Raw genomic sequence first — 23,042 nt, 5'->3', positions numbered from 1 at the left:
TACGCTTTGTCTACGTTTCTTCCCTATAATTATGTAAGTCCTTGAATTACATTTTAAGGATGGGAATACTTAAGAGACCTAACTATTCTCAAAGAGAAAAGGCACCGTGGCTTGGCTTCTGTATGTCTGGCATGTTTTAGCAGGTATTGTAACCCAGGGGTCACTGGTGACTGTGTAGCTTATTTCTATCCCCTCTGAAGGAAAGGCTAAACATTCACTTAGCTTACAAGGAAGGAAACTAACTGGTATTTTAAAGCCAGCAATTATCCTTTTATAAAAAAAAAAAAAATTATTTATGTATGTGAGTACACTGTCGCTGTCTTCAGACACACCAGAAGAGGGCATCAGATCCCATTACAGATGGTTGTGAGCCTCCATGTGGTTGCTGGGAATTGAACTCAGGACCTTTGCAAGAGCAATCAGTGCTCTTAACCACTGAGCCATCTCTCCAGCCCTATATAACCCTTAATTGGCATGGAATACTGTTTTTAATACTCTGTTCTGTTCCCTGGCTCTATGTGTGTAAGTGTTGGGAGTCAGGGGAAAGGATCTGTCAACGTCAGTTACCTCTGCCTCTTTGACAGACTGGGGTAGATTCTTACCCCTTCGTGATTAAAACTAAACCAAGAAAAAAGTTCAGATCTGAAGAACAAGCAAATACATCCCAGCACTCTGCTGAGCATTGACCCTTCGAATGTCCTCCCAGAGTCCCCATGGTGGAGTGTGCACAGGGAGCACCTGGAAAGAGAAGGCAGCAGCCATATAGTCAAGGTCCTGGGCAGAGAAGATACTTTCTCCTGTCCCCAGTGAGGAGGCAGGTGTGGGCCATCTCACCACATGCCACTCTTTCTTCATCCACCGAAGGTGATGAGGCTGCAAGTAGGTCTGGTCTTAAGACACCAGGAATGGGGCTTGTGATGGAAGGCAGAACTGAGAAATGTTTTGTTCCATGTGTGACTAGAGTTTTGAGGCGGCTACAGCTGCCGTGTATGATTGCATACATGGGGCCTTGGGGAGGAAGCAGAACCATGAGGCAAGCATAGCAGGTTACGTTAGTTTGCCAACTGTGCTCATGATAGGTGTGAACCTAGGCATCTTGCTTTTGAGTTCATCCTATAGGAAAATCAGCAGTTTGTCCCCCCTCTGGCAGCTGGCTAGGCTACACATGTAACCAGAGAATTTTGGCGAAAAGCCTGTGTTTGGACAGGCCCAACAAGTTTAGGCTCTGCCCCCCCCATCTCAATACACCAATAAAGTTATTATCAACTACTTCATAACTTAGATGAACTGTTCTTCTAAAAGTCTGAGACTAGTATTTTAAGTCAATGAACAAATATGTTCCATAATTCTTAAAATTTTATTTTGCTGAGCAGCGGTGGTGCACATCTTTAATCCCAGCACTCGGGAGGCAGAGGCAGGCGGAGCTCTGATTTTAAGGCCAGTGTGCTCTACAGGTTGAGTTCTAGGGCAGCCAGGGCTACATAGAGAAAACCTGACTGGAAAAACAAAAACAAAAGTAATTTCAAGTTTGATATGGTGGCATATCCCAGCACTCAGGGTGCAGAGTCAAAAGGATTATGATGAATTCAAGACCACCCTGGGCTGCAAAGTGAGCACTGGCTTACCAGGGCTACCCAGAGAAACCCTGTCTCAAACCAAAAACAGACACACAACATCTGTATTACTCAAAGCTTAGTCCCTCCAGACTTTGGGTTCATACCAGGAAGAAATAAATGTACTAGAAGTCTTTACTTTCAGATACGTAACATTCCTCTAATCTAAAATCATAGATTTCTTGGCAACACATCAAGTTGTCTTTACATATTAATACTTTATGAAACTTACATATACACTCAAATATATTCTTTTTCAAGAATTTTTAAGAAACCAAGAGTTGCTGATCTTAGCAAATATTTTAGTATTTTTTTTTTTATTTACAGCTCTTTTTCTTTTATAAGCATTTATCAACACATTTTACACTTTGCTTTTTCAAACTTACTTTTATATTACCTGCAGAACTTAAGGTATCAAACAAGTATGGTCAATATCCTAAGTTCCCTCTTTGTCAAAGAGGAAGAAAAATACAAGTCACTGGGCTGGAGATGACTCAGCATTTAAGAGTACAGATTGTTCTTGTAAAGGACCCAGGTTTGGATCCTAACCCCACATGGTAGCTCACAACCATTTGTAACTAGTCCCAGGGGAATCTGATGCCCTCTTCTGATCCCATGGATACCACGTACAAATGCTGTACTCAGACTTACATGCAGGCTTGTACACATAAAATAATCTTTTAAAAAAATCACAGTATTTGAGGTATAAGACAAATACGATAATACAAATTTACTAAGTCTATAGATGGTTCGATTCAGATTATATTTGACAAGCTGAAACTATTTGGTTATATGGCTAACAAACTTTGCAAGCCTTAAAATTTTAAATTTTGTATACAAAACAGTAACTTGGTTCCTTTTAGCTCCAGGCAGTTGTGAGCGAATCCTTTTTGGTGTCTGAATTCCAGTCAGTGCTGGAGAGTGGTGAATCCTCCAAGTGATTTCAAGTGACTTAAAATTAATGGGTGTGTATTTGTTCATGTGGGTATGTGCACACATGTACAAGGTGCCTGAGCATGCGTGTGGAGACCAGAGGTCAACATCCGGTGTCTTCCAGTCATCTTTCACCCTATTTTTTGGGGCAGGGTCTAACTAAACTGGGATCTCACTAACTTTGCTAGAGTGGCTAATCAGTGAACTCCCAGACCTTCCCCTTCCCCCTCAACCTGCCCTCTGTCACAGCATTATATTACAAAGCCATCAAAGGCATCTTCCCCGCCCCCCTGGCTTTTATAGAGATCCAGCTTAGCCCAGGCCCTCAGGCTTGCAGAGAAGAGTCCTTACCAACTGGGCTCAGTCCTCAGAGAAAAGACAGATGAAGAGCCACAGCCCTCCAATCAAATATAAAACCAAGCAAGAAAACAATAACTGTGTAGGTGGGATTCTGAAAAGTAATAATAAAATATAGTACATGCGTGTATGTGTGTTCCCTCCATCCCTCCATTCCTTAAGGAAAAGTCACTGGTTTTGCTTCCTGAAGTATCAAAAGACCAATAAACTACTTTATAATAAATTAAAATATTCAAGAAATTAAAAACAAAACAGGACTGGAGAGATGGCTCAGCAGTTAAGAGCACTGACTGCTCTTCCAGAGGTCCTGAGTTCAATTCCCAGCAACCACATAGTGGCTCACAACCATCTGTAATGGGATCCAATGCCCTCTTCTGGTGTGTCTGAAGACTGCAACAGTATACTCATATACATAAAATAAATAAGTCTTTAAAAAAAATTAGCTTAAGCACACAGAACTAAAAACCAGAAAGAAAACATGAGTTCAAAGCAACAAAAAGGGCTGCAGACATAATACCCTGAACCCTTACCTTGTACTTGAGATCGGAATACTTACGGCAGGAATACTTACCTTGCAAAGTCAGGAGCCAGCCCAGACTGGTGGGCACACTGATGAGGTGCACAAAATCTCTTTTACAGCTCTAACATAGGTTCCTTCAGTGAGGTACAGGTAGACTAGTAGGAATTACCAGGGGTCTTGTGTTTCCCATTTATAATTAAACCTAAGCTGACTCAAGATACTTTTTTAAAAATCAATTATCTTATACAGATAACTCTAGGGAGTTCTGAAACACAATTTGCACCTTCTCAAACCATAGCAGGGATTTCCAAATAGCATGGCTTTTCTTTTAGTGTGTGTGTGTGTGTGTGTGTGTGTGTGTGTGTGTGACCTGCATGTATGTAAGTGCTCTGTGTGCATGCCTTGCCATAAGAAGCCAGAAGCAAGCAGTCAAACCACTGGAGTTCAGACAGTTGTGAGCCTTCGTGTAGGTGCTGGGACGTGAACCTCGGGCTTTGTAATGTCCTATCAAACTAGCACCAACAAATCCAAACTTATTGTCAAACAATATGCTCCAAGAAAAACTTAACAGAACTGCAGAAGGCTGTCAAGAGGCCACAGGCTGGCTAAAAGCCACCACGAAATCTCCCTGACCAATAGCTCAAGAGGAACTACATGAGGAACAGCCACAGGCGACAAAGGAGTGAGATCCAATGCACAGAACTAACAAGAGTTTGCCCGGGAGACAAACCTGAGGGCCATGGATTTAAAAGCACTCATTTTTCCTGTTTAGCTCAAAGGAGCCACTGGCACTGCCCAAGCAGGAAGGAAGACTTCCTGAACAAAACAAGGTTTTACAGCTTCAGGGCTTTTCTTTTTTCCTGATCCTTCCCTGTCACACAGCTGGTAAGCATCCTATCCAAAGATGCCCTCAGATATTATCCCTATTTGGTCCATTACATTGTTACCGGACGTCCTGCCCTAAAGCCTGGCTCTGGGGCTGAATGCTCCTTCACCCCTGTGGAAAGCTGTGTCAGAAGTTAAGGCTACTTACTGCTCTTGGAGAACACCTAGCTTTGGTCCCAGCATCCTATCAGGTAGCTCATGGCTGCCTATAACTCCGGTTCCATGAGATCTGACACCCTGTAACTTCTGCAGGCACTGTAAAGCCCACTCGAAAAAGAACTCACGATCTGCGGAGAACTGCAGACGCACCCCAAATCACTCACGAGAAACATAACTTGATGCAATCGCAAGAGGTTTACTGGCTAGCCAGGGCTGTCTTCCCAAAAGCCCACACAGGGGCAGAGGAATTCAGCCAAGAACAAAAGAATTTTACAGCTTTTAAGGGGGAATCTACAAACCAGGTGGGGGTGGAGTTAGGGAAGGGGGAAGGCTGAGAGTGGAGTTAGGGAAGGGGGAAGGAGGGGGAACAGGTCACTAGGTCATCGATACATTTGATCTCAAATTCTTAAGATGGATGGTGTGTCACTTTATAATTGGCTATTTCGAACTAGTTTCACACTATATATCATGAGCTCCAGTTCAAGGGGGTCAGGCTTATCTCAAACTTTTAGCATCCTGGCACCAACTGTCTCAGGGCTGTTAGTTCAAAGCACGGCCAAGCTAATCTCGGGCCCATAGCATCCTGACACCATGAATCTTAAGGTTTGTTTAGTTAGGGCCATCTGTTCAAATGGTCAGCTAATTTCCTGGGACTGAGGCAACACAGTGTTTGACTTACAGGTTTTTATGTCTTTGCTTTTAAGAGTAGGGTTCAGGGGATCAACTTATGATTTTTATATCTTTCAGCACCTGTATGCACATGGTACATATATCTCATATAGTTACACATACATGAATTTTAAAAAATTTAAAAAAAAATTTTTTTAAAGCCATTTCTTCTTTCCCTCCAACATGATGCGAGAGACCTGTGGTTTGAATAAGGATGCCCCAATAGGCTCCAATATTTGAATGTTTAGCCACCAGCAAATAGAACTCCTTGGAAAGATTAGAAAAGTTAGGAGGTGTGACGTTATCGGAGAAAGGGTGTCTCTAAGGGTGGGTTTTCAGGTTCCAAACACATACCAGGCCCAGCCCAGCCCCCTTGCACATCAAGATGTAGCTCTCCAGCACCATGCCTGTCATGACGATAACGGACTAACCCTCTGAAACTGTAAGCAAGTGCCCAATTAAATGCTTTCTGTATAAGAGTTGCCTTGGTTGTGGTATCTCCTCACAACAGAACACGGACTAAGACCCCCAACAGAAGCCAGGCAGGAACCACCCAACCTTGGGACTTTTAGCCTCCAAACCTGGGAGCAGCAAAGGCTTCAAGGAGTAGAGGAAAAGGCTGCCCCTTCTATATGGTTTACTACATGTTCCTAATCTCCACTTGACCTCATCATAAAAACCATAGTGTGTTTTTAAAAATATTTTTGCCAATATTTTGTTCATAATTATCCATATTCGCTAATATGAATGTTTTCTCTACTATATTGGGGGCAGAGTTCTAGCAAGAAAAACAGTCCTTGGAAAACCAGAACCTTCAAGGAAGTGACTCAGACTGCTTAAACTTTACTTCACAGTCTCCAGGACTGACAAATGGCTGAGCCACTCAGCACAGTTCAGATGTAGCAACTCCGGCAGTGCACGCCCCTTTCCATCCATGTCCCAGACACCCAGCTGTTTCTTAGGGCTGGTTTAAAAGTGCATTTCCTCCCTCTCCCCTCATCTTCCTCTGTCTACAGCTCTAGTTGCAGCTCAGAGTTCCTGTCAGATATTTAACCATCATTTGATGCCATACGACTTCCATATTGGTCATTTAGAATGGTGTCATTTAATCTCGAAACATCTGCAATGCTTCATTTCATTAGTGATTTCTAACTTGATCCCACAGTGGTAGAGTTATGAACATTCAGTCCTTGGAGGTTTTAATTTATTCTAGGGCCCAGACCATTTTCATCATGCCCATGAATACTTGAATTGTGCCTACCATGCAGCTCCTGACAGTTTTACAGAAATACGACACGTAGCTTCCTAAAGAGAAGTCCAGATCTTGTATATAGCATTGGTATTGATAAGCTTCTCTTTCTGAGAGGTAAATGAATTTTCCAACTGTTTTTTTTTTATTCATAAGTTTTTGCTTTATATATTTTTAATGTAGTGATATGTACTTAGGACCATTCCAGTTGCTACTAAATTCACCCCTTGTTCATTAATAACATGTATTGCTGCTGTACTTCCATCCCCAAACCAGGGTTAGGGTGTGGCTTGATTGGTAGAGTGCTTGCTTAACATATACAAGGCCCTGGGTTCAATCCCTAGCACCACATAAACTGTGCATGGGAGTGCATACCTGTAGTCTCAGCATTCAAGAGGTAGAGACTGGAGGATCACAGGTTCAAACTCATCTGCAGCTATACACCAAGCTCAAAGTCAATGTGGGCTATACGAGACCCTGCCTCCAAAGCAATCAACTATCAGAAACAGCCAACCTAAGTATTTGAGTGTTTTCTTTCCTCTTCAATTTGTTCTCGTATGATTTTTAAGTAGCATAGCGCTACAGTCTTTTATTAATCCTGTGTTTGTCTGACACTTGGGTACACAGGCCACTTACATCTGTTAAGCAGAACCCCAGTCTACTTCGGTGGCAGGAATATTCTGTAAACGCAGTACCAGTGGAGCCTGGATTTCTCTCACACTATTGGCAGAGCCGTAGGTCACACAGCATACAGGCAGATTAGGAGCTCAAGACAGGAGAGCTACCTGCCTGGTTTGCCAAGCAATTCGACCCCAAGGGCTAATTAGAATTGGAATTTATTTTGCCCTAGGCCAGCTGGGGTTAACATGAGGGCACTGTGCCAAGAAATGTACATCATGTCATCAAAAGTATACATGGATAGGTGACCGCTACACTGGAAATTTTTATTTTAGGTCTGGGGCCTGAGGACCCAAATGAAGATGGGTACAGTAAAGAAACCACAACAGCTGTTCCTTGGGTGAAAAGGGGAAAGTTTATTCCAAAGTGCCAAGGCTCGCTCCCAGGAAAGCAAGAAAAAGCTACCTCGAAGGTTTTCAGGGTTAAACAGGATTGGGAGAAAGGGGGTTTGTGAGCTGGGTTGATGGTGGTGAGCAGCGACTGAGGGAGCTTAGAAGCTAGCCTTGACCTTGACAACAGGCACCAAGGTCACCTGTTAATGGAAGGGTCACAAGCTGCTCTTGTCAGAGCAAAAGGAACTTTTAGCAAGCAGGAACTTTCTTCAAGCCCAGGAGGGAATGAGGCCTTTGTCTAAATGCCAGACCTTGGGGAAAGGACTTTCTTGGGGGACCAGACAGCACCCTGTTAGGATGCTTTTTCAGGTATTTGTTAGTATCCAAGGATGTCACAGGCTCCATCCCACAATGTGGATACCGCTGTTTACTCCCTGTTGTAGTCCATGAAACACTAAGTGAGACTCATTACAACATGTCTTACAGAGGAAGAAGATAAAGATGCACTAAGCCGGTCATAATTATTAAATGGCTACTGTAGAGGAAGCAAAGTCATTGCATCAAATTACAGTTAGTTGTTCTTAATATATACAAGGTCTAAAACCAGAGTGGACGGGGCAAGATCAATGGCTTAAATGTCACATTTTAAAACAGAACAGGGTTAAGACTTTGAACCTGAAAAGCTAAATCCTAGCTGTGCAGTAACCAACTGGCAACCTACTGAAATGTAAGCCCCTTTATCCAGAACTAAGGGAAACCCTGTCTTAGAATGGCTCAACACATGAAAACTGTTCTCTTAAGAAGATGACATTTGGGTATAATCCACTGAAAATTCCCACAATTAATCTTGTTGACTTGAGTGGACCAACATGCAGGCTTTGGTGAGGCACCCCAACGTGCCTGAGGGCACTTTCAGGAGTGGGTTATGAAGACTCTGCTCTGCCAATGTTTCGGCCTCCAGAGTAAAACCTGAATATATCATTGGGAAGTGGTGGCACCCCTGGGCAAGGTGGGTCACTGGTGTGCCAGTGAGGGATGTATCTTGGCCCTGGCCCTTTCCCATCCCTCTTCTCTTTCTTCTGGATCCCTTGAGGGGAGCAGTGTTCCTCTGCTGAACCCTTCCTCCTTGCCACATCCCTACAAGCCATTGAAACCTCCAAACCCAAGAGCCAAAATAAGCTTATTTTAAACCACCTTCCTCAGGCATCATAAGTCTGATTATAATGCAAATTATTAAAAGAAAGTGCACATGAAGATATTAACATGAAAGCCTTTTTAATTTGGTTGATACACATTTAACAAAATATGTTAGAATAATCCACAGAGAGATACAAGGTATTTACAATGGCAAAACCATGTGAAACAAAAGCAAAATGCTTTTCAAGCAGGAATGCTTTTTGAGGCAGGATTTCACTGTGCTGCCCAGGCTAGGCTGGGCTCAAGTGAACCCTCTTCAACCCAGCTCCCAAGAGGCAGAGTCTGAGTCTACTATGTACCGCTGCCACACCAGCGCTGTTTGTGAACTCTTTACTGTGCATCTGGAAGACTTTCCGCTCCTGCTCAATGCTCAGGTCTTGAGCCCCAACACAAAGTACATTCGGCCCAGAGTAGGAGGTACAAACACTAACACATTTGGCAATTAAGGATCATCTGTTGATGGGAACTGGCAGAGAAGTGAAAGGCAAGACCCCCACAAGGAAGACTTCATCGCAAAGAACTACAGGAAAGTGGTGTCCTTCTCAGCCTGCAGAAAATACCAAAACTGCTTTAAAGACCTGCTCAGCTTTCCTATCAGCCGCAAACCAGTGACCCTTTCTTTAACTGTCCTCACAGCAGGCCTCAGCCTTCTAGTGCTGTGACCCCCCACCATAAAACTGTTTCATTGCTGATTCATAACTAACTTTGCTATTATCATAATGTAGATATGTGTGCTTTCTGTGAAAGGGTCATCCCCCTCCAGGTTGAGAACCGCTGCTCTATAACATAAACATTAATGAACACAAGAAAATATTCAAGATTTATAAACTAATTTTACATGAAAAAATAAGATATAAGACATGGTTCAAAAGTACATTTAACAAAATTCTTCTCAAATTTACTTTTCATGCTCAATTCTCATACATTCCTTTTTTATTTTATTTATTTATTTTTTTTAAGGTACTGGGGATAGAGCCCTGGGACTGAAAGTATGCAAAAGCATGCTAGGCAAGACTCCACCACGGAGCTCATCTAATTATCTCTATGTTCTGAAATCAGTCACACTCACACACACACTCACACACGTACTCACACACGTGCGCACACACACACACACACACGTGTGCGCGCACACGCACATACACACGTGTACACACACACACACACGTGTGCGCGCACACGCACATACACACGTGTACACACACACACAGAGCACACGCGCACACACACACAGCACGCACGCACACAAATGCATGCACGTGCGCACACACACGCACACACACACACGCACACACACGAGCACACACGGTGGAGGAGAAGAAAGGCTCTGATTAGGTCTAAACTTGCTTGTTTGCTAAATGGCCTGCCTACTTTCCCCACTCCTTGTATTATGACTAAAACATGCTTAAGGAAAATGAGTCATATCCATCTGGAATCTATAACAGAAATGTACTGACTTATAAAATAGCCAGACACACAAACAAGAGACCATATGAAAAAATAACCAAGTACTTATTCTTTGTAACACTACTTAGACAAACAAGCTACAGTCACTACACACACACTGGCTACTGATTCATTTAGGCTACTCAACAACCTACGAGTTTGGCAAGCAACACTGTAGAGCAAGGGTCAATGTCCGAAAATTAAATCTGCGGCTCCTCCAATGGCGCCTCGAGAGCTTCCATCAGCTTCTTATTTGCCTCTTCATTATGCCGGATCTGACAGTGAGTTAAATGTTTCTTAAAGCCTCTTGGGAAATTTGATTCAAAATTACAGCGAGGACATTTCAGTAAACTTTGCCCATGGGCTGCTACGTGATTTTTAAGGAGAGACTCCAAAAGAAATGCTTTTCCACAGATTGTGCACTTGTATGGGCTGTGGACATTGTGCTTATTAACCAAATGGTGCAAAACAGCGCCTTTCTTCATGGCCCGACAGCAACAGATTTTGCAGTAATATTTCCCTTTTCCACGCTTCATGTACTTTGCGATCTCCTCCTCAGAGATGAAGGCCTCCTTCTCCTCGGTGAACTGAAGAACGTTTTTGGCCTGCTCTACACCACCCATCTCCATCTTATTCTCTTTGCTAAAATCAATAGACTCCACATCCACCTGTTCCTGATCGCTGCTTGACTCCTGGCCCTTCATGTCCAAGGCGTCTAAATCTGCTCTGATGTACTCACTGCTACTGAGCTCAGCGTCCGAGTTCTCCTGGCTATCCTTCTTGAGCTTCTTGGAAGAAGGAAATAGAGCATCGTCTAACAGTTTCTTGGGTGTAGCCAGAAGCCCTTCCTGGACCAGACTATCACATTTTGCATTGTCCACAGCTTCAAGTTGTATTTCCTCACTAAGCTCCGTGGCCTTCTGGGCCTCTGAGAACACGGCGGATTTGGGCAGCTCAGGTAAAAGGACGTGCTTCCGGGACTCTGGGAAAAGTGCACGTTTCCGTGGCTCGGGAGATGCAGGAAGGACTGCCTTGGTGGGCTCAGGAAACACTGTGGACTTCCTAGGCTCACCATCGGTAGACAGGACAGGCTTCCATATGTCTGAGGCTACCTTCGGTGACTCAGCCGAGCCAGAAGCAGCATGTTTCCTCGTCTCAGAGAAGACATTAGATTTCTGAGATTCCATAATGAAGGAAGACTTCCAGAGATCAGAATTACCACAGGAACTTTTCTGGGACTCGGGGAACTCAAGTGAAGCAGGAGTAGTTTTGCGCTGGTCAGGAGAAAGCTTCCAAAGGTCTGGTGACCCTGAAGGCTTCCTGAGCTCTGGAGAACCTGCTGGACTTCGGATCTCTGGGGAAAGTGGTGGGCCTGGTCTGCGGAGCTCAGGAGACACAGGGGGCACTGCCTTCCAATGATCAGGCGACAAGGGAACGGCTGTCTTTCGGAGTTCAGGTGGACCAGACTTCCATGACTCCGGAGATGTGGGTGGCGTTTTCCAGGAACCAGATGAGACTGAAGACTTCCAGGATGCAGTGCACATAGATGGAGCAGGTTTCCAAGGCCCAGGTGATACAGAAGGTATTGGCTTCCAAGGTCCAGGAGACATAGGTGGAGCAGGTTTAGATGACTTCCACGGTCCTGATGTTGTTGAAGGACTGGATTTCCAAGGCCTAGGAGAACCAGGTGGCCCTGGCTTCCAGGAACCTGGTGATACTGCTGGGGTTGGTCTCCGTGGCTCTGCAGTGATGGCAGGGAACGGCTTCCAAAGTTCAGGAGACTCTGATGGGGATGGCTTCCTTGGCTCAGGTGAGGCAGTCCTCGCTGGCTTCCGAGACTCTGGAGATGCACTGAGGGATGGGCCCCAGGGTTCAGGAGAAGTGGCTAGAACCGGTGACTCTGGAGACAAGGCTGAAGGGGGAGCCCCTGTATCTGCAAAGGGAGAATGCTTCTGGGGTTTGGAGCTGACAAGAGCAGACTTTACTGACTCAGGAGAAGGGACTTGCTCCGGCTTCTCCAGCTCAGGAAGCTCACAGGGTGGGTCTAGACACTCAGGGGAAGAAACAGGAGAAGTTTTTGAGGTCTCAGCAGGAAGACAAGGGGCTTGTGGCTCGGGTAAAATAACAGGACCAGAGCTCTGAGGCTCCAGAACCGGAGGAACAGAGGCTTGTGACTCTGGAGACAAACTCGGACTAGTTTTCTGTGTTTCTGTGGGGAGGGCTGGAGTGGGCCTCACTTCTGCTGGGTCAAAGGCTGTGTTCTGAGGTTCAGGAAGGGGCGGGCTCTTCCCAGACTCCATCTCTTTGCTCAGCTGCTCTTTCGGCTGGTCAGCCCACTTGTCTGCAGCCGCATGTTTGGCTGTGATGTGGTAGTACACCGTGGAGTACATCTTGCTCGTGAAGAAGCACTTATGGCAGTGGAAGAGCTTGGCGCTCTTCTGGTAAAAGATGAGCTTGCCCAGTCCTCCAGCATCCATGTCATCACAGAACTCAGGATGAATGGTGCCCATGTGGATCTGCACGTTCTCGTAATCGGTGCCTCGGAAACTGCAGTGACCACACTCCAGGCTTATCGCTGGTTTCCGCAGTTCCTGACACACTTCCATCTTGTGTCACACCGCAGGACTGCACTTGACAGACTTCAATCCTGCTGCAACAGAGAAAGGAGTTACTTCCAAAGGACTCTGTGTTGAACACAATGCTGTACTTGCATAGATGTAAGTCCAGAATGACACATGTGGCACTAAAAATGTCTACAAGACTGTGAAGAAAAGAGAGATTAACTTGTGGCTGAGCTACAGCACTGAGTTTTACACAGTCATCTCATTTAACCCCAACACTGTCACTCAAGCACACCCTCCTCATTTCTTCGTGAAGACACGGCCGTGCTTTCAGAGACACTGACTGACTCGTTCTAGCCCAGGGTTAGGACCATCAGTTTCTCAAGAATGAGCTCCTAACTATTTACTGTAGTTTACACTTAGATCCTAAAATCCTCAATCAACAAGCTGTCCACATACAGAGCTGATACATACCTAGGTGACTTAAACCTAGGGAGAAATGGACTGGAGAGATGGCTCAGATGTTAAGGGCACGGTCTGCTTTTCCAGAGGTCCTGAATTCAATTCCCAGCAACCACATGGTGGCTCACAACCATCTGTAATGAGATCTGGTGCTCTCTTCTGGCCTGCAGGTGTACACAAAGACACAGTGCTGTATATATAATAAATAAATCTTAAAAAAAAAAAAAAAATCTAGGAAGAAACTTTAGATCCTTTCCAGGAAATTAAATCTAGCTATGGAAAGATTGTTGTAACATGACCCTGGCCTTATTTTCTATCAACTTTTGGAATGTTTTAACCACCCTAAGAATAAAAGAGAGAAGGTCTCTGAGTAAGATCCTGCAGGCATCAGACAGGGGACAGACACCGTGGAGGCTAAAAGTTTTAGCCAGTTTTTTCACTGTAACTAGTGTTACTGAGGAACTGTTCCAGCCATATACAAGCACAGAGCATTTTACACACATGGCTCACACTAAACCTTTAAGAACCTGCAGAACATTTTTATAGAGTAAGCACAGAACTCCCTTCTACCTTTTGTATAAAAGAGTCTCTCTGTAGGAAATACTTCTAGTAGATTATTACTGGTTCAAAGACTGTCTGAGTTTTAAATTTACACCAAATTTGAATTCTTGGTGAATTTTAAAATACACCAAGAGTGCAGGTGAGAAAGATCTCCCCAACTCCTCAAAACTGAGTAAAATCAAAACTCCTTGTTGCTACAGGAAGGAGCTCACTACTGCTGTTTAATGGTGTTCTCTTTTATCTATAAATTTGTTTACTTATTTTTTGAAAGGCAAGGTCTTGACAGGTAGCACTGGTTAGCCTGGTGCTTACTATGTAGCCCAGGTTGACCTGAAGACTCAGGATAATCTCCAGCCTCAACCTCATGAACCCTGGAATTACAGTGGTACCGCACCACACCCAACTTCACTGTGTTCTTTCCTGAGAAAGACTCAACAATCTCCCTACTAGCCTTTCGTCTTTTTAAACATTAGGTATTGGTTCATTTTCTATGTCCATCTTTCTTAGTTGTAAACTTCAGTATATAATCACAAAGAAAACAGCCCTTATCTAAAATATTTCCCAGCTTATTATTTATCTCATTAATTTTATAGTATCTAACCACAAATTGTTTTTATAAAACACCTATTAGTTTACTTATAAATTTAAACTTAAGGCTTAGAATCTGGGTTTCTAAGTTATGCTTTTTGTGAGCCAGGGTTTCATTATATAGCCCAGTTTGGCCTGCTTTCCCAAGCTCTTGACTCACCTGCCTGGGCCTCCCACTCGCTAGGATTACAAATACAGCACCACACATGACTTACATTATGCTTTCTTATTCTGCTATTTTTTCAATTGTTTAGTATGTTTTTTCTAATGCTAATCACTTCATTCTTTCTAACACTCACATCTTTAGGTTTGTTGTTTTTTCATTTTATTTTACTTTCAATTTTAAATTTTTTAAAACTTACTTTAAAAATGTCATAGATATCTACTGTATTTACATAATCCCATTTCAGGCCTCCCACAAAATCATGACGTTTTCTTATTACTCCCCCCCCCCCAAATCCAACCGTTGAGCTCATTTAGTGTTCCTTGGAGGTGTATTTTTAGGGCTAGCCACTCTATAGTGGATAACCAATTAGGGAGCTATCCCAGGGAAAGCTGATTGTCTCTCAGCAGCCTTACTGCCTGGACTCTTCATCTAGGAGGAGGCTTTCTGGACTTGCCTACTCCACGCTGGAGCTTAGTTTTGGTAGTGCTGGAAGCTGGACACAGGCCTTGCACGTGCTGGTTCATGTGCAGCCCTAAGACCCATCCGTTGCAACATCACATTTGCATCTTTAATCTACCTTTAGATGGACAGAGAAATCTAGCCTAATCTTGTTACCCCAAAGCAGCTGTTTCAGCTCTTGATTAGACAACCCCTTTCTCTGCCTAATATGCATGCGCACTTAGTAGTTCCTAAGTCTTATGTTTAAACTCTGGTTCTTTAGTACTTCTCTCCTATTTCTCACCGATTCCACAGCCCACTCTGGCATGCCATCTCCTCAGCACAGGAACCAGTAACTGATAAAACTGTAACCATTACGCACAGTAACCTCAGTCATATTGCAAAATCTTCTCTCTTTGTCAAGGGTAGTGCTATATGCCCACAGGCTGGCAGAGCTGCCTATTCAGAAAGCTAAAGGCAAGAGGCTCACCTGAACCTAAGAGTGAGTGTTGAGGCTAGCCTGGGAAACACAGTGAGACTGTGTCTCTGAAAATAAATCTAATTTCCCTTTAAACAATATTCTACCACTAAACAAAAGTCCTAGCCACTGCCAAGCACATGTAACACGCTCTACGATAGAGACCATGGTGCAACCATATTCATATTCCTTCTGTGCCCTTAGTGAGCAGCACAGATTGCAGCATCTAGAAATCACAGGATTGCCCTAATTTCAAAAACAGTGAACCCAAGAATTTAATAATATTTTAAATTTTCATAAATCCTATTTAAAGATATTATTACTAGTATTGTTGGTTTTGGTTTTTTTTAGGCAGGGTCTCACTACATACCCCTGACTGTCCTGGAGCTTGCTATGTAGACCAGGCTGGCCTTGAACTCATAGGCATCTCCCTTCTTCTGATTCTCAAGTGCTAGAACTCAAGAACGGTATTTCTTTCCTTGTACAGCCCATTTTGTTACCCAACAGGCAACCCACTCACCCTTTAGAGGGCTCACACTAAAGCACCTAAGGCACAGTCCTTCCTTTCAATCTCCTCAAACCAGATGCATATTTCCAACACACCAGTCACCTCACACATCTCAGCTCAACACCAAAGCCACAGCTCTCACAGAGCCCAGTTCATCCCTGCACCCTGCACCTGTCCCTGGTGCTGTGTGCTCAGAAAGTACTTCATCAGTCCTAATACTGTGCCGGGAAGACTCCAACTTCACAACTAAAGGAGACCTGTGCACTCATGTCAAGACATCAAGGGCTTGAAGGAGGATCAGAAGTTCAAGGTCACCCTCAGCTACATAGTGTGCTCCAGGCCTGGGAGATAGAAAGAAACCCTGTCTCAAAACTAAAGCATCAACAACTCCAATACAGCTGAGAAAACTCAACCCTACCATTAAATGTCTGCTCAACATCAGGTGAATAAGCAGAGCAAACAGAGCAGAGGAAGCCATACAGTCAGCTGGAGGGACGGTATCAAGAATTTGTAATCCATTTATCAACTGCACAAACCTAGGGCAGTCCTATAGTCTCCAGCTTTAGATAAGAATGCTTTGTTGGGACTGTGAGCTGCTACCCCAGAAATAGACTGCTTTTTTTTTTTTATTTTTGGAGAAAGGGTTTCTCTGTATAGCCCTAGATATCCTAGAACTCAATCTGTATAGCAGGCTGGCTTTGAACTCAGAGATCTGCCTGTCTCTGCCTCCCAATGCATATGCCACCACCACCCAGTAGATAAAATTACTTTTAAGAGTCTCTGTAAGGGGTGTAGCTTAATGGAATTGCACTTGCCTAAGCATGGGTAAGACCAAAGGCCTGATTCAACTATTATCAATAGAAAGAAGGAGGCAGGGTGTCCTAGCAAGCTGGGAAAATATGTAAAACACATCATGTTGACAGCAGTATTAAAAAGTATCACTTATGAACATAAACATGTCACAAAGGAAAAAGTATGGATAATACAGAAAAGTCTTACTTTTTTAGATTAATGTGTATTTTGATCACATTTTTGCCTGTGCACAGTGTGTGCCTGGTGCTCATGGAGGGCAGAAGAGGGCATTGGATTCCTTGAACTGAGGCTATGGACTATTGAGAGCCACCGTGTAGATGGTGAGAATCAAGCTGGGTTCTCTGCAAGAACAAAAAGGTGTCTTAGCAGGTGCGCCAGGTCTCCAGACCCAGAATGTTTCATAAAATGCTTTATCATGAATTGGAACACAGTGTTTACCAGCAGTGCCACACTGAGAAACCAGCAATCAATAAGACCAGAAGGACTAAGAGCCCGGCCTCTCCGTTTTACAATGGATAAAAATGCTCAGAGTAACTCTTCTTTTTAAATTTTGTGTAAACATTTTTAAGGTTTTCCTATTTGATTAAAAAGAAATTGTTTTCATACCCCTTTCCCCTCCCCTCACTCTTCCCAGATCCTACCCACCAACCCAACTCCATGCCCTTTCTTGAGAGAAAGTAACTCTTCAAGGTCTTGACTCCAAATCTTTGCTGAACAATGTGCGCAGACCCCAGTCTGGATTCCGGCACTTCTAACACTAACTGTAAAAAGCCTCTAAGTCTGCGCTCTGGTCACTGGTGCTGACAGATGGTCACCCACACTCCCCAGTGCAGGGGTGCACTGTGGAAACCACACCCACTCCCACCCACTTTCGTCCTGGAGACCTAGTCCTAGTTCCTGGCAGTTTTGTTTCCTGACACAGGGTCTCTCTATGCAGCCCTAGATGTCCTGGAACTCACCATGTAGACCAGGCTGGCCTCCAACTCACGGAGCGCCACCTTCCCCTGCCTCCCAAGTTCTTGGATGAAAGGCATGGAGTCACCATACCTGGCCTTGATAGTCTCTTAAAAATACACTTAGACCGGGCAGTGGTGGCGCATGCCTTTAATCCCACCACTTGGGAGGCAGAGGCAGGCGGATTTCTGAGTTCGAGGCCAGCCTGGTCTGCAGAGTGAGTTCCAGGACAGCCAGAACTACACAGAGAAACCCTGTCTCGAAACAAACAAACAAACAAACAAATACACTTAGATATACATGTTTTATATTAAAAATCCAACATAGAATGCCTGTAAGCTTAGTGGATATGTAAGCTACACTAGTTGCCAACTTGACACACCTGGGATACAGGAGCCTCAACTGAAGAACTGTCTCCATCATCCTAGTTCATAGGCATCTGTGGGCATTTTCTTGATTTATAATTGATGTAGAAGTACAACCCACTGTAGCAGGTACTGTCCCTAGGCTTGCAGGCCTTTGCTGTATAAGAAAGGGAACTGAATTGTGAGGCTGGGAGTTAGCTAGCACACAGCTTTATTCTGTATTTTCCGCTTGAGTTCCTGCCCTTAATTCCCTCAACAATGGACTATAACCTGTAAGATGAAATTAATCCTCTCCTCCCCAAAGGTGTTTTTGATCACAGCAACCTAGGACGTTAGGACCTATTAGCCTATGTACATACTAGTACAACTGTACTCCATGAATAGTCTTGTTTTTTTTTTTAAGGTTATACATTTTTTGACTGGTTTTGTGTTTAAAAAACAAAACACAAAGCACAAATAACTCGCACGTTTCTACACGTTTTCCGATTCTATTAACAATTTGCTTTAATTAGTGAGGTAATTTGTAACAAGTGATACTTTTTTTTTTTTTGTTCCCAAGTGCTGGGCTGGAACCCAAGGCCTCACTCTTGCTAAGCAAGGGCTGACCATCGAGCTGCAACCCCAGCCTAACTTAGGAGAGCCACAGTTTATAGGAAAGGCTGAGTGCATTATCACCTGTAGGCCATTAAGGTCCTCAGAGTAACTTACTGCTCTGAGTTCCCTGTGTTCTTGACAAGCACGATCGGTTTACCTGGGGGGTAGAACTTCTGGGCACTGAGCGATCTTTAGTTTAAATGTGAGACAACACCTGATTGGCACTAGTTTACACCCCAGAGCAAAGTGCCAAAGCCCTGTCCCTTTCTTGGAAAAAAAAACCCTGCTCGGCTGCAGCCATCCCAAAGGTTCCCAGGACAAGGCTAACCCCCTATATGGTCCACGTCGGGGGAACTTCTGCCACAGGTCACAGGTCTTCCGGACCTCGGGACAGCAGCCCTAAAGCAAATTCCAGACCGATATTGCCCCCTCCCATCCTGTGCGCCGCCACCGCCACCGACAGAAGCAAGGGAAAAAAAAAAAAAAAAGCCGGCCTTAGAGGCGGAGAGCAGGAAGCAGCCGCGGTACGCTCCGGCCTCCAGGCCGCGCCAAGCGCATCAAGGCGCCCGCCCGCACCACCGCGCCCGCCCGCCGAACCATGCAGCCCGTACCGAGGCGCCGCCGGCTCCTCACCCTCCGGCGAGGTGTCCTGGAGTGAAGAGGAGGAAACGCCCACAGGAAACGCTGGGCCGGCTGCACAGCCTCGGGAATGGCGGCTGCACGCAAGACCAGCCGGGAAGTATCGCGCTCCCCCACCGGAAGTGCCGTCGCGTGCCTCCGGGTCGCCCCCTCCCCCGGCCCCTAAGGTTCCCGGCTGGGCTGGGCTGGACTGGGCTGGGGGAAGCAAGGGCCAACCCCTGGTCTGGGCTTCCCTCTCTTTGCTTTCCCCCCTTTTTGTTTGTTTGGATTGTTGTTGTTTGTTTTTTTGTCTTTTGATATGTTCCTTCTTAATAAGGACTCACTCATTGGCATACTGTCTACACTAGAAATACAAGACAAATACAAAGCTTTTAGAAGACAGTAAACAGGTTTCACGTCTCCAAACTCAAACTCTAGAAATCGGCTTCAATTACAATTGAAATGTATTCGCCTTTAGTTTTAGTATTAGTCTGTTTGCTATGAAAGATTGTGAAGACCTAGTTTACCTTATACACCTATGTAGTTTTCTTAAGCTTTTGCCTTTGTTGTTGTTGTTGGTGGTGGTGGTGGTGGTTTGGTTCTTTGCATTTTGGTTTGGGATGATGATAGAAATGAACCCAGGACCACCTTATTTAAGCAGCCCATGCTGTCTGACACATAAAACGTTAGTGACTTTGGTTTCTTAAGACCGACTCTCCCTATGTAGCCCTGAGACTCACCTGTCTCAAAGGCACAAGCCACCACAGGCCTCCCTAACCCACTTTTGAGAATCCATGACCGTTTGCACCAATAGTCACTATCCAAGGGTCAGCACACTTTTTGGTCCCCTTCACCGCCACCGTCTGCTGTGGTTCTCCATGTTTGGAGTCAACTCTTGTCAATCATGGGGTCCTGGAGAAGGTAGAGGAAGAGTCTGGAAGCCCATGGAGTAGAGAAGAAGTGGAACCTTCCTGGTAAGTCAGGGGACTGAGAGTCAGGAGAACCCTGGAAGCCTGTGGGGTGAGGCAGAGCAGCGTCTACCAGAAGCAGAGGAAGTGAGATTTGGGAGAGCCTATGAGGTGAAAAGGAGAAGTGTTGGGCCTAACACAAGGTCTAATCTCCATTCCACCTCCATCCTTCAGTCATGTACACAGGTGGAGGGCGCGAACAGGCCCTAGAGAGATTTACATACTAATGAGGTACCTGAAGGCCAGAGGTGGAGCCGATTAAACATTCCTCCCCAGCCCCTCCCCCCTTCTCCCCTCCCCTTTTAACTCAGGTCGATCCTGGGTTTGAGGGGTATGCATCCAGATCCATCCACGATCCGCCATGTGAATAAACCAGTTTTGGAAACCCAAGGGCTTCCTCGTGTGTTGGGGCCGCGCAGCTATGAGGAACCGTGAGGAGCCAGGGAGAGGCTTTTAGTTAATGAGCAGCCGGGCCCAACTTCCAGCTGGAGGAACCCAGAGCATTCCCAGCCGAGTACCCACAGCATGGCGGGAGGAACCGTGGGATCCCCAAGCCTTTTTTTTTCCCACAGAGAAGAACCTACCTGGTGGTATATTGTTCATTGTCAGGATATAAAGATACAATTGATTTTATGTGCAACCTATACCCAGCTACTTTGCTTAATTAACTTTATTAGCTCCTGGGAGTTTCGTGTGTGCATGTATGGACTCTTCAGGGACATATCAAATCATATAACCAGAAAGCAGAGACTTTTCACTTGAATGTACTGTCCCTTTGATGGCCTAGTTTGCTTCTATGTTGCTGTGATAAAACACTAACCAGAAAGAAGCTGGGGAGGAAAGGGTTTACGTTATAAGAAACTGAGGAAACTCAAGGCAGGAAGCTGGCGGTAGAAACCTGGAGTAAGCAGAGACCTTGGTGCCATTCCTAGCTTGCTTTCTTCCCCTGGATAGCTCCGTGCCTTCCTTATACAACCCAGGCCCACCTGCCCAGGTATGGAACAGCCCCCAGTGGGAGGGCCTCTCCCCACATAAGTTAGCGATCAAGAAAATTCTCCACAAAAATGCCCTCTAGCCAGTCTGATGCAGAAAGTTCCTCCACTGAGGCTTTCTCTTCCCAGAGAGAAGAGCCTCTTCTTAGTGTCTAGTTGACAACCAAGAGTCACCATCATCACACCTGCCTAACTGTTTAAGCCAGAGTTGTCTGTGTTAGACAGAAATGATAAAAGCAAGACTTCTTGCACTGCCCCTTAGAGGCATTCAGTCTCTCGCTGTTGGCTTTCCATATGTGCATCTTAGGGCTGGAGTAGTTTGTCTCTATTCCTAGTTTTAAAAAAAAAAAAAAATGTACTACTCACCGTGAAAACTTAATTTTATTAAATTATTTTTAGATCAATGAAAACAATCAAATGGCCTTTAAAACTCATTCTAACATTGCATAATAATGATGCATTATAGTGATTGATTTTTATATATGGAAACATCCTTGCTTTCCAGAAATAAATCCCATTTAGTCATGCAATGTGATCATCCAGTGTGCTGCTGAGTTAGATATGCTGGTATTTCACTGAGAATTTCACATCAGCATTCCTCTCCTGATATTACTCCTGATATTGATCTGTAGGTTTTTGTTTTATGGTATGTGTCTTAGTTAGGGTTTTACTGCTGTGAATAGACTCCATGACCAAGGCATGTCTTATAAAGGACAACATTTAATTGGGGCTGGCTTACAGGTTCATAGGTTCAGTCCATTATCATCAAGGTGGGAACATGGTAATATCCAGGCAGGCATGATGCAGGAGGAGCTGAGAGTTCTATGTCTTCATCTGAAGGCTGCTAGGATGAGTGTCCTAAGCCCACACCCACAGTGACACACCTACTCCAACAAGGCCACACCTTCTGATAGTGCCACTCCCTGGGCACTATATACAAACCATTAGCTGGGTGGTGGTGGCGCACGGCCTTTAATCCCACCACTTGGGAGGCAGAGGCAGGTGGATCTCTTGAGTTCAAGGTCACCTTGGTCTACAGAGTGAGTTCCAGGACAGCCAGGGCTACACAGAGAAACCCTGTCTCGAAAAACAAACAAACAAACAAAAAACCAAACAAAAAACAAACAAACAAACAAACAAACACCACAGTACAGTTATCTCAATTTGGTGCCAGAGTAATGCCTCCTAGAATTAGTTAGAATATGGTTTTCTCCTCTTCAGTTTGTATATTTAAATTGTGAATGACACAATTTTCTTTTTTAAAAATGTATTTATTTTATGTATATAAGTACACTGTAGCCATCTTCAGACACACCAGAAGAGGGCATCAGATCCCATTACAGATGGTTGTGAGCCACCATGTGGTTGCTGGGAACTGAACTCAGGACCTCTGGAAGAGCAGTCAGTGCTCTTAACCTCTGAGCCATTTTTCTAGCCCGACACAATTTTCTTTTATGTTGCTATATATGTTTGGTAGAATTCGCCAATAAAATACCTGTGACCACAGTTATTTCGTGTTTGGTGGATTTATACTAATTTACTGATTTCACTTTCTTTTTTTCTTTTCTTTTTTTTTTCTTTCTTTTTTTCTTTTCTTTCTTTCTTTTTTTTTTTTAATTTAATTTTTTTTTTTTTTTTTTTGAGACAGGATTTCTCTGTGTAGTCTTGGCTGTCCTGGAACTCACTCTGTAGACCAAGGTGACCTTGAACTCAAGAGATCCACCTGCCTCTGCTGCCTGAGTGCCGGGCTCACCTGCTTACTATGTATCTGCCTATTCAGATATTTTTGAGGTGCTGGAAATCTAATCCTTATGACACACTCTTGTCTTGGAAGACTTTGTGTTTCCAGGAGCTTGTTCCCCTCAAACATGCTTCTATTTGCTGGCATGCGGTTGACCTTACCACTCTCTTTTAATTCACTTGTTCTTCAGAAATGGG

General features: G+C 44.4%; 1 protein-coding gene across 9 annotated transcripts; it reads right to left on the bottom strand.

Moving 5' to 3' along the window:
• Window positions 1-8,653: 8,653 nt before the first annotated feature.
• Window positions 8,654-19,294, bottom strand: Champ1 (chromosome alignment maintaining phosphoprotein 1). Of its 9 annotated transcripts, none has more exons than XM_076913855.1 (4): window positions 19,138-19,288; window positions 16,800-16,954; window positions 13,074-13,225; window positions 8,654-12,688 (listed from the first exon to the last, which is right to left on the bottom strand). In XM_076913855.1, exon 4 carries the CDS (start codon window positions 12,642-12,644, stop codon window positions 10,239-10,241), a length of 2,406 nt encoding a protein of 801 aa, XP_076769970.1. In that variant the 5' UTR covers window positions 12,645-12,688; window positions 13,074-13,225; window positions 16,800-16,954; window positions 19,138-19,288; the 3' UTR covers window positions 8,654-10,238. The 9 variants fall into 9 exon arrangements, with proteins under 9 accessions (XP_076769970.1, XP_076769971.1, XP_076769972.1 ...); XM_076913856.1 differs by having other exon boundaries at window positions 8,654-12,685; XM_076913857.1 differs by lacking the exon at window positions 16,800-16,954 and having other exon boundaries at window positions 19,138-19,289.
• Between the last annotated feature and the right edge of the window lie 3,748 nt (window positions 19,295-23,042).

Source organism: Arvicanthis niloticus, chromosome 16, assembly GCF_011762505.2.
Source record: "Arvicanthis niloticus isolate mArvNil1 chromosome 16, mArvNil1.pat.X, whole genome shotgun sequence".
Taxonomy (NCBI): Eukaryota; Metazoa; Chordata; class Mammalia; order Rodentia; family Muridae; genus Arvicanthis; species Arvicanthis niloticus.
The sequence above is the reverse complement of the archived record's forward strand: the minus strand, read 5'-3'. Positions and strand labels throughout refer to the sequence as shown.

Excerpts from the sequence above, each read along its gene's own strand:
- Champ1 (XM_034520238.2), bottom strand. The coding sequence starts at position 12,644 with ATGGAAGTGTGTCAGGAACTGCGGAAACCAGCGATAAGCCTGGAGTGT.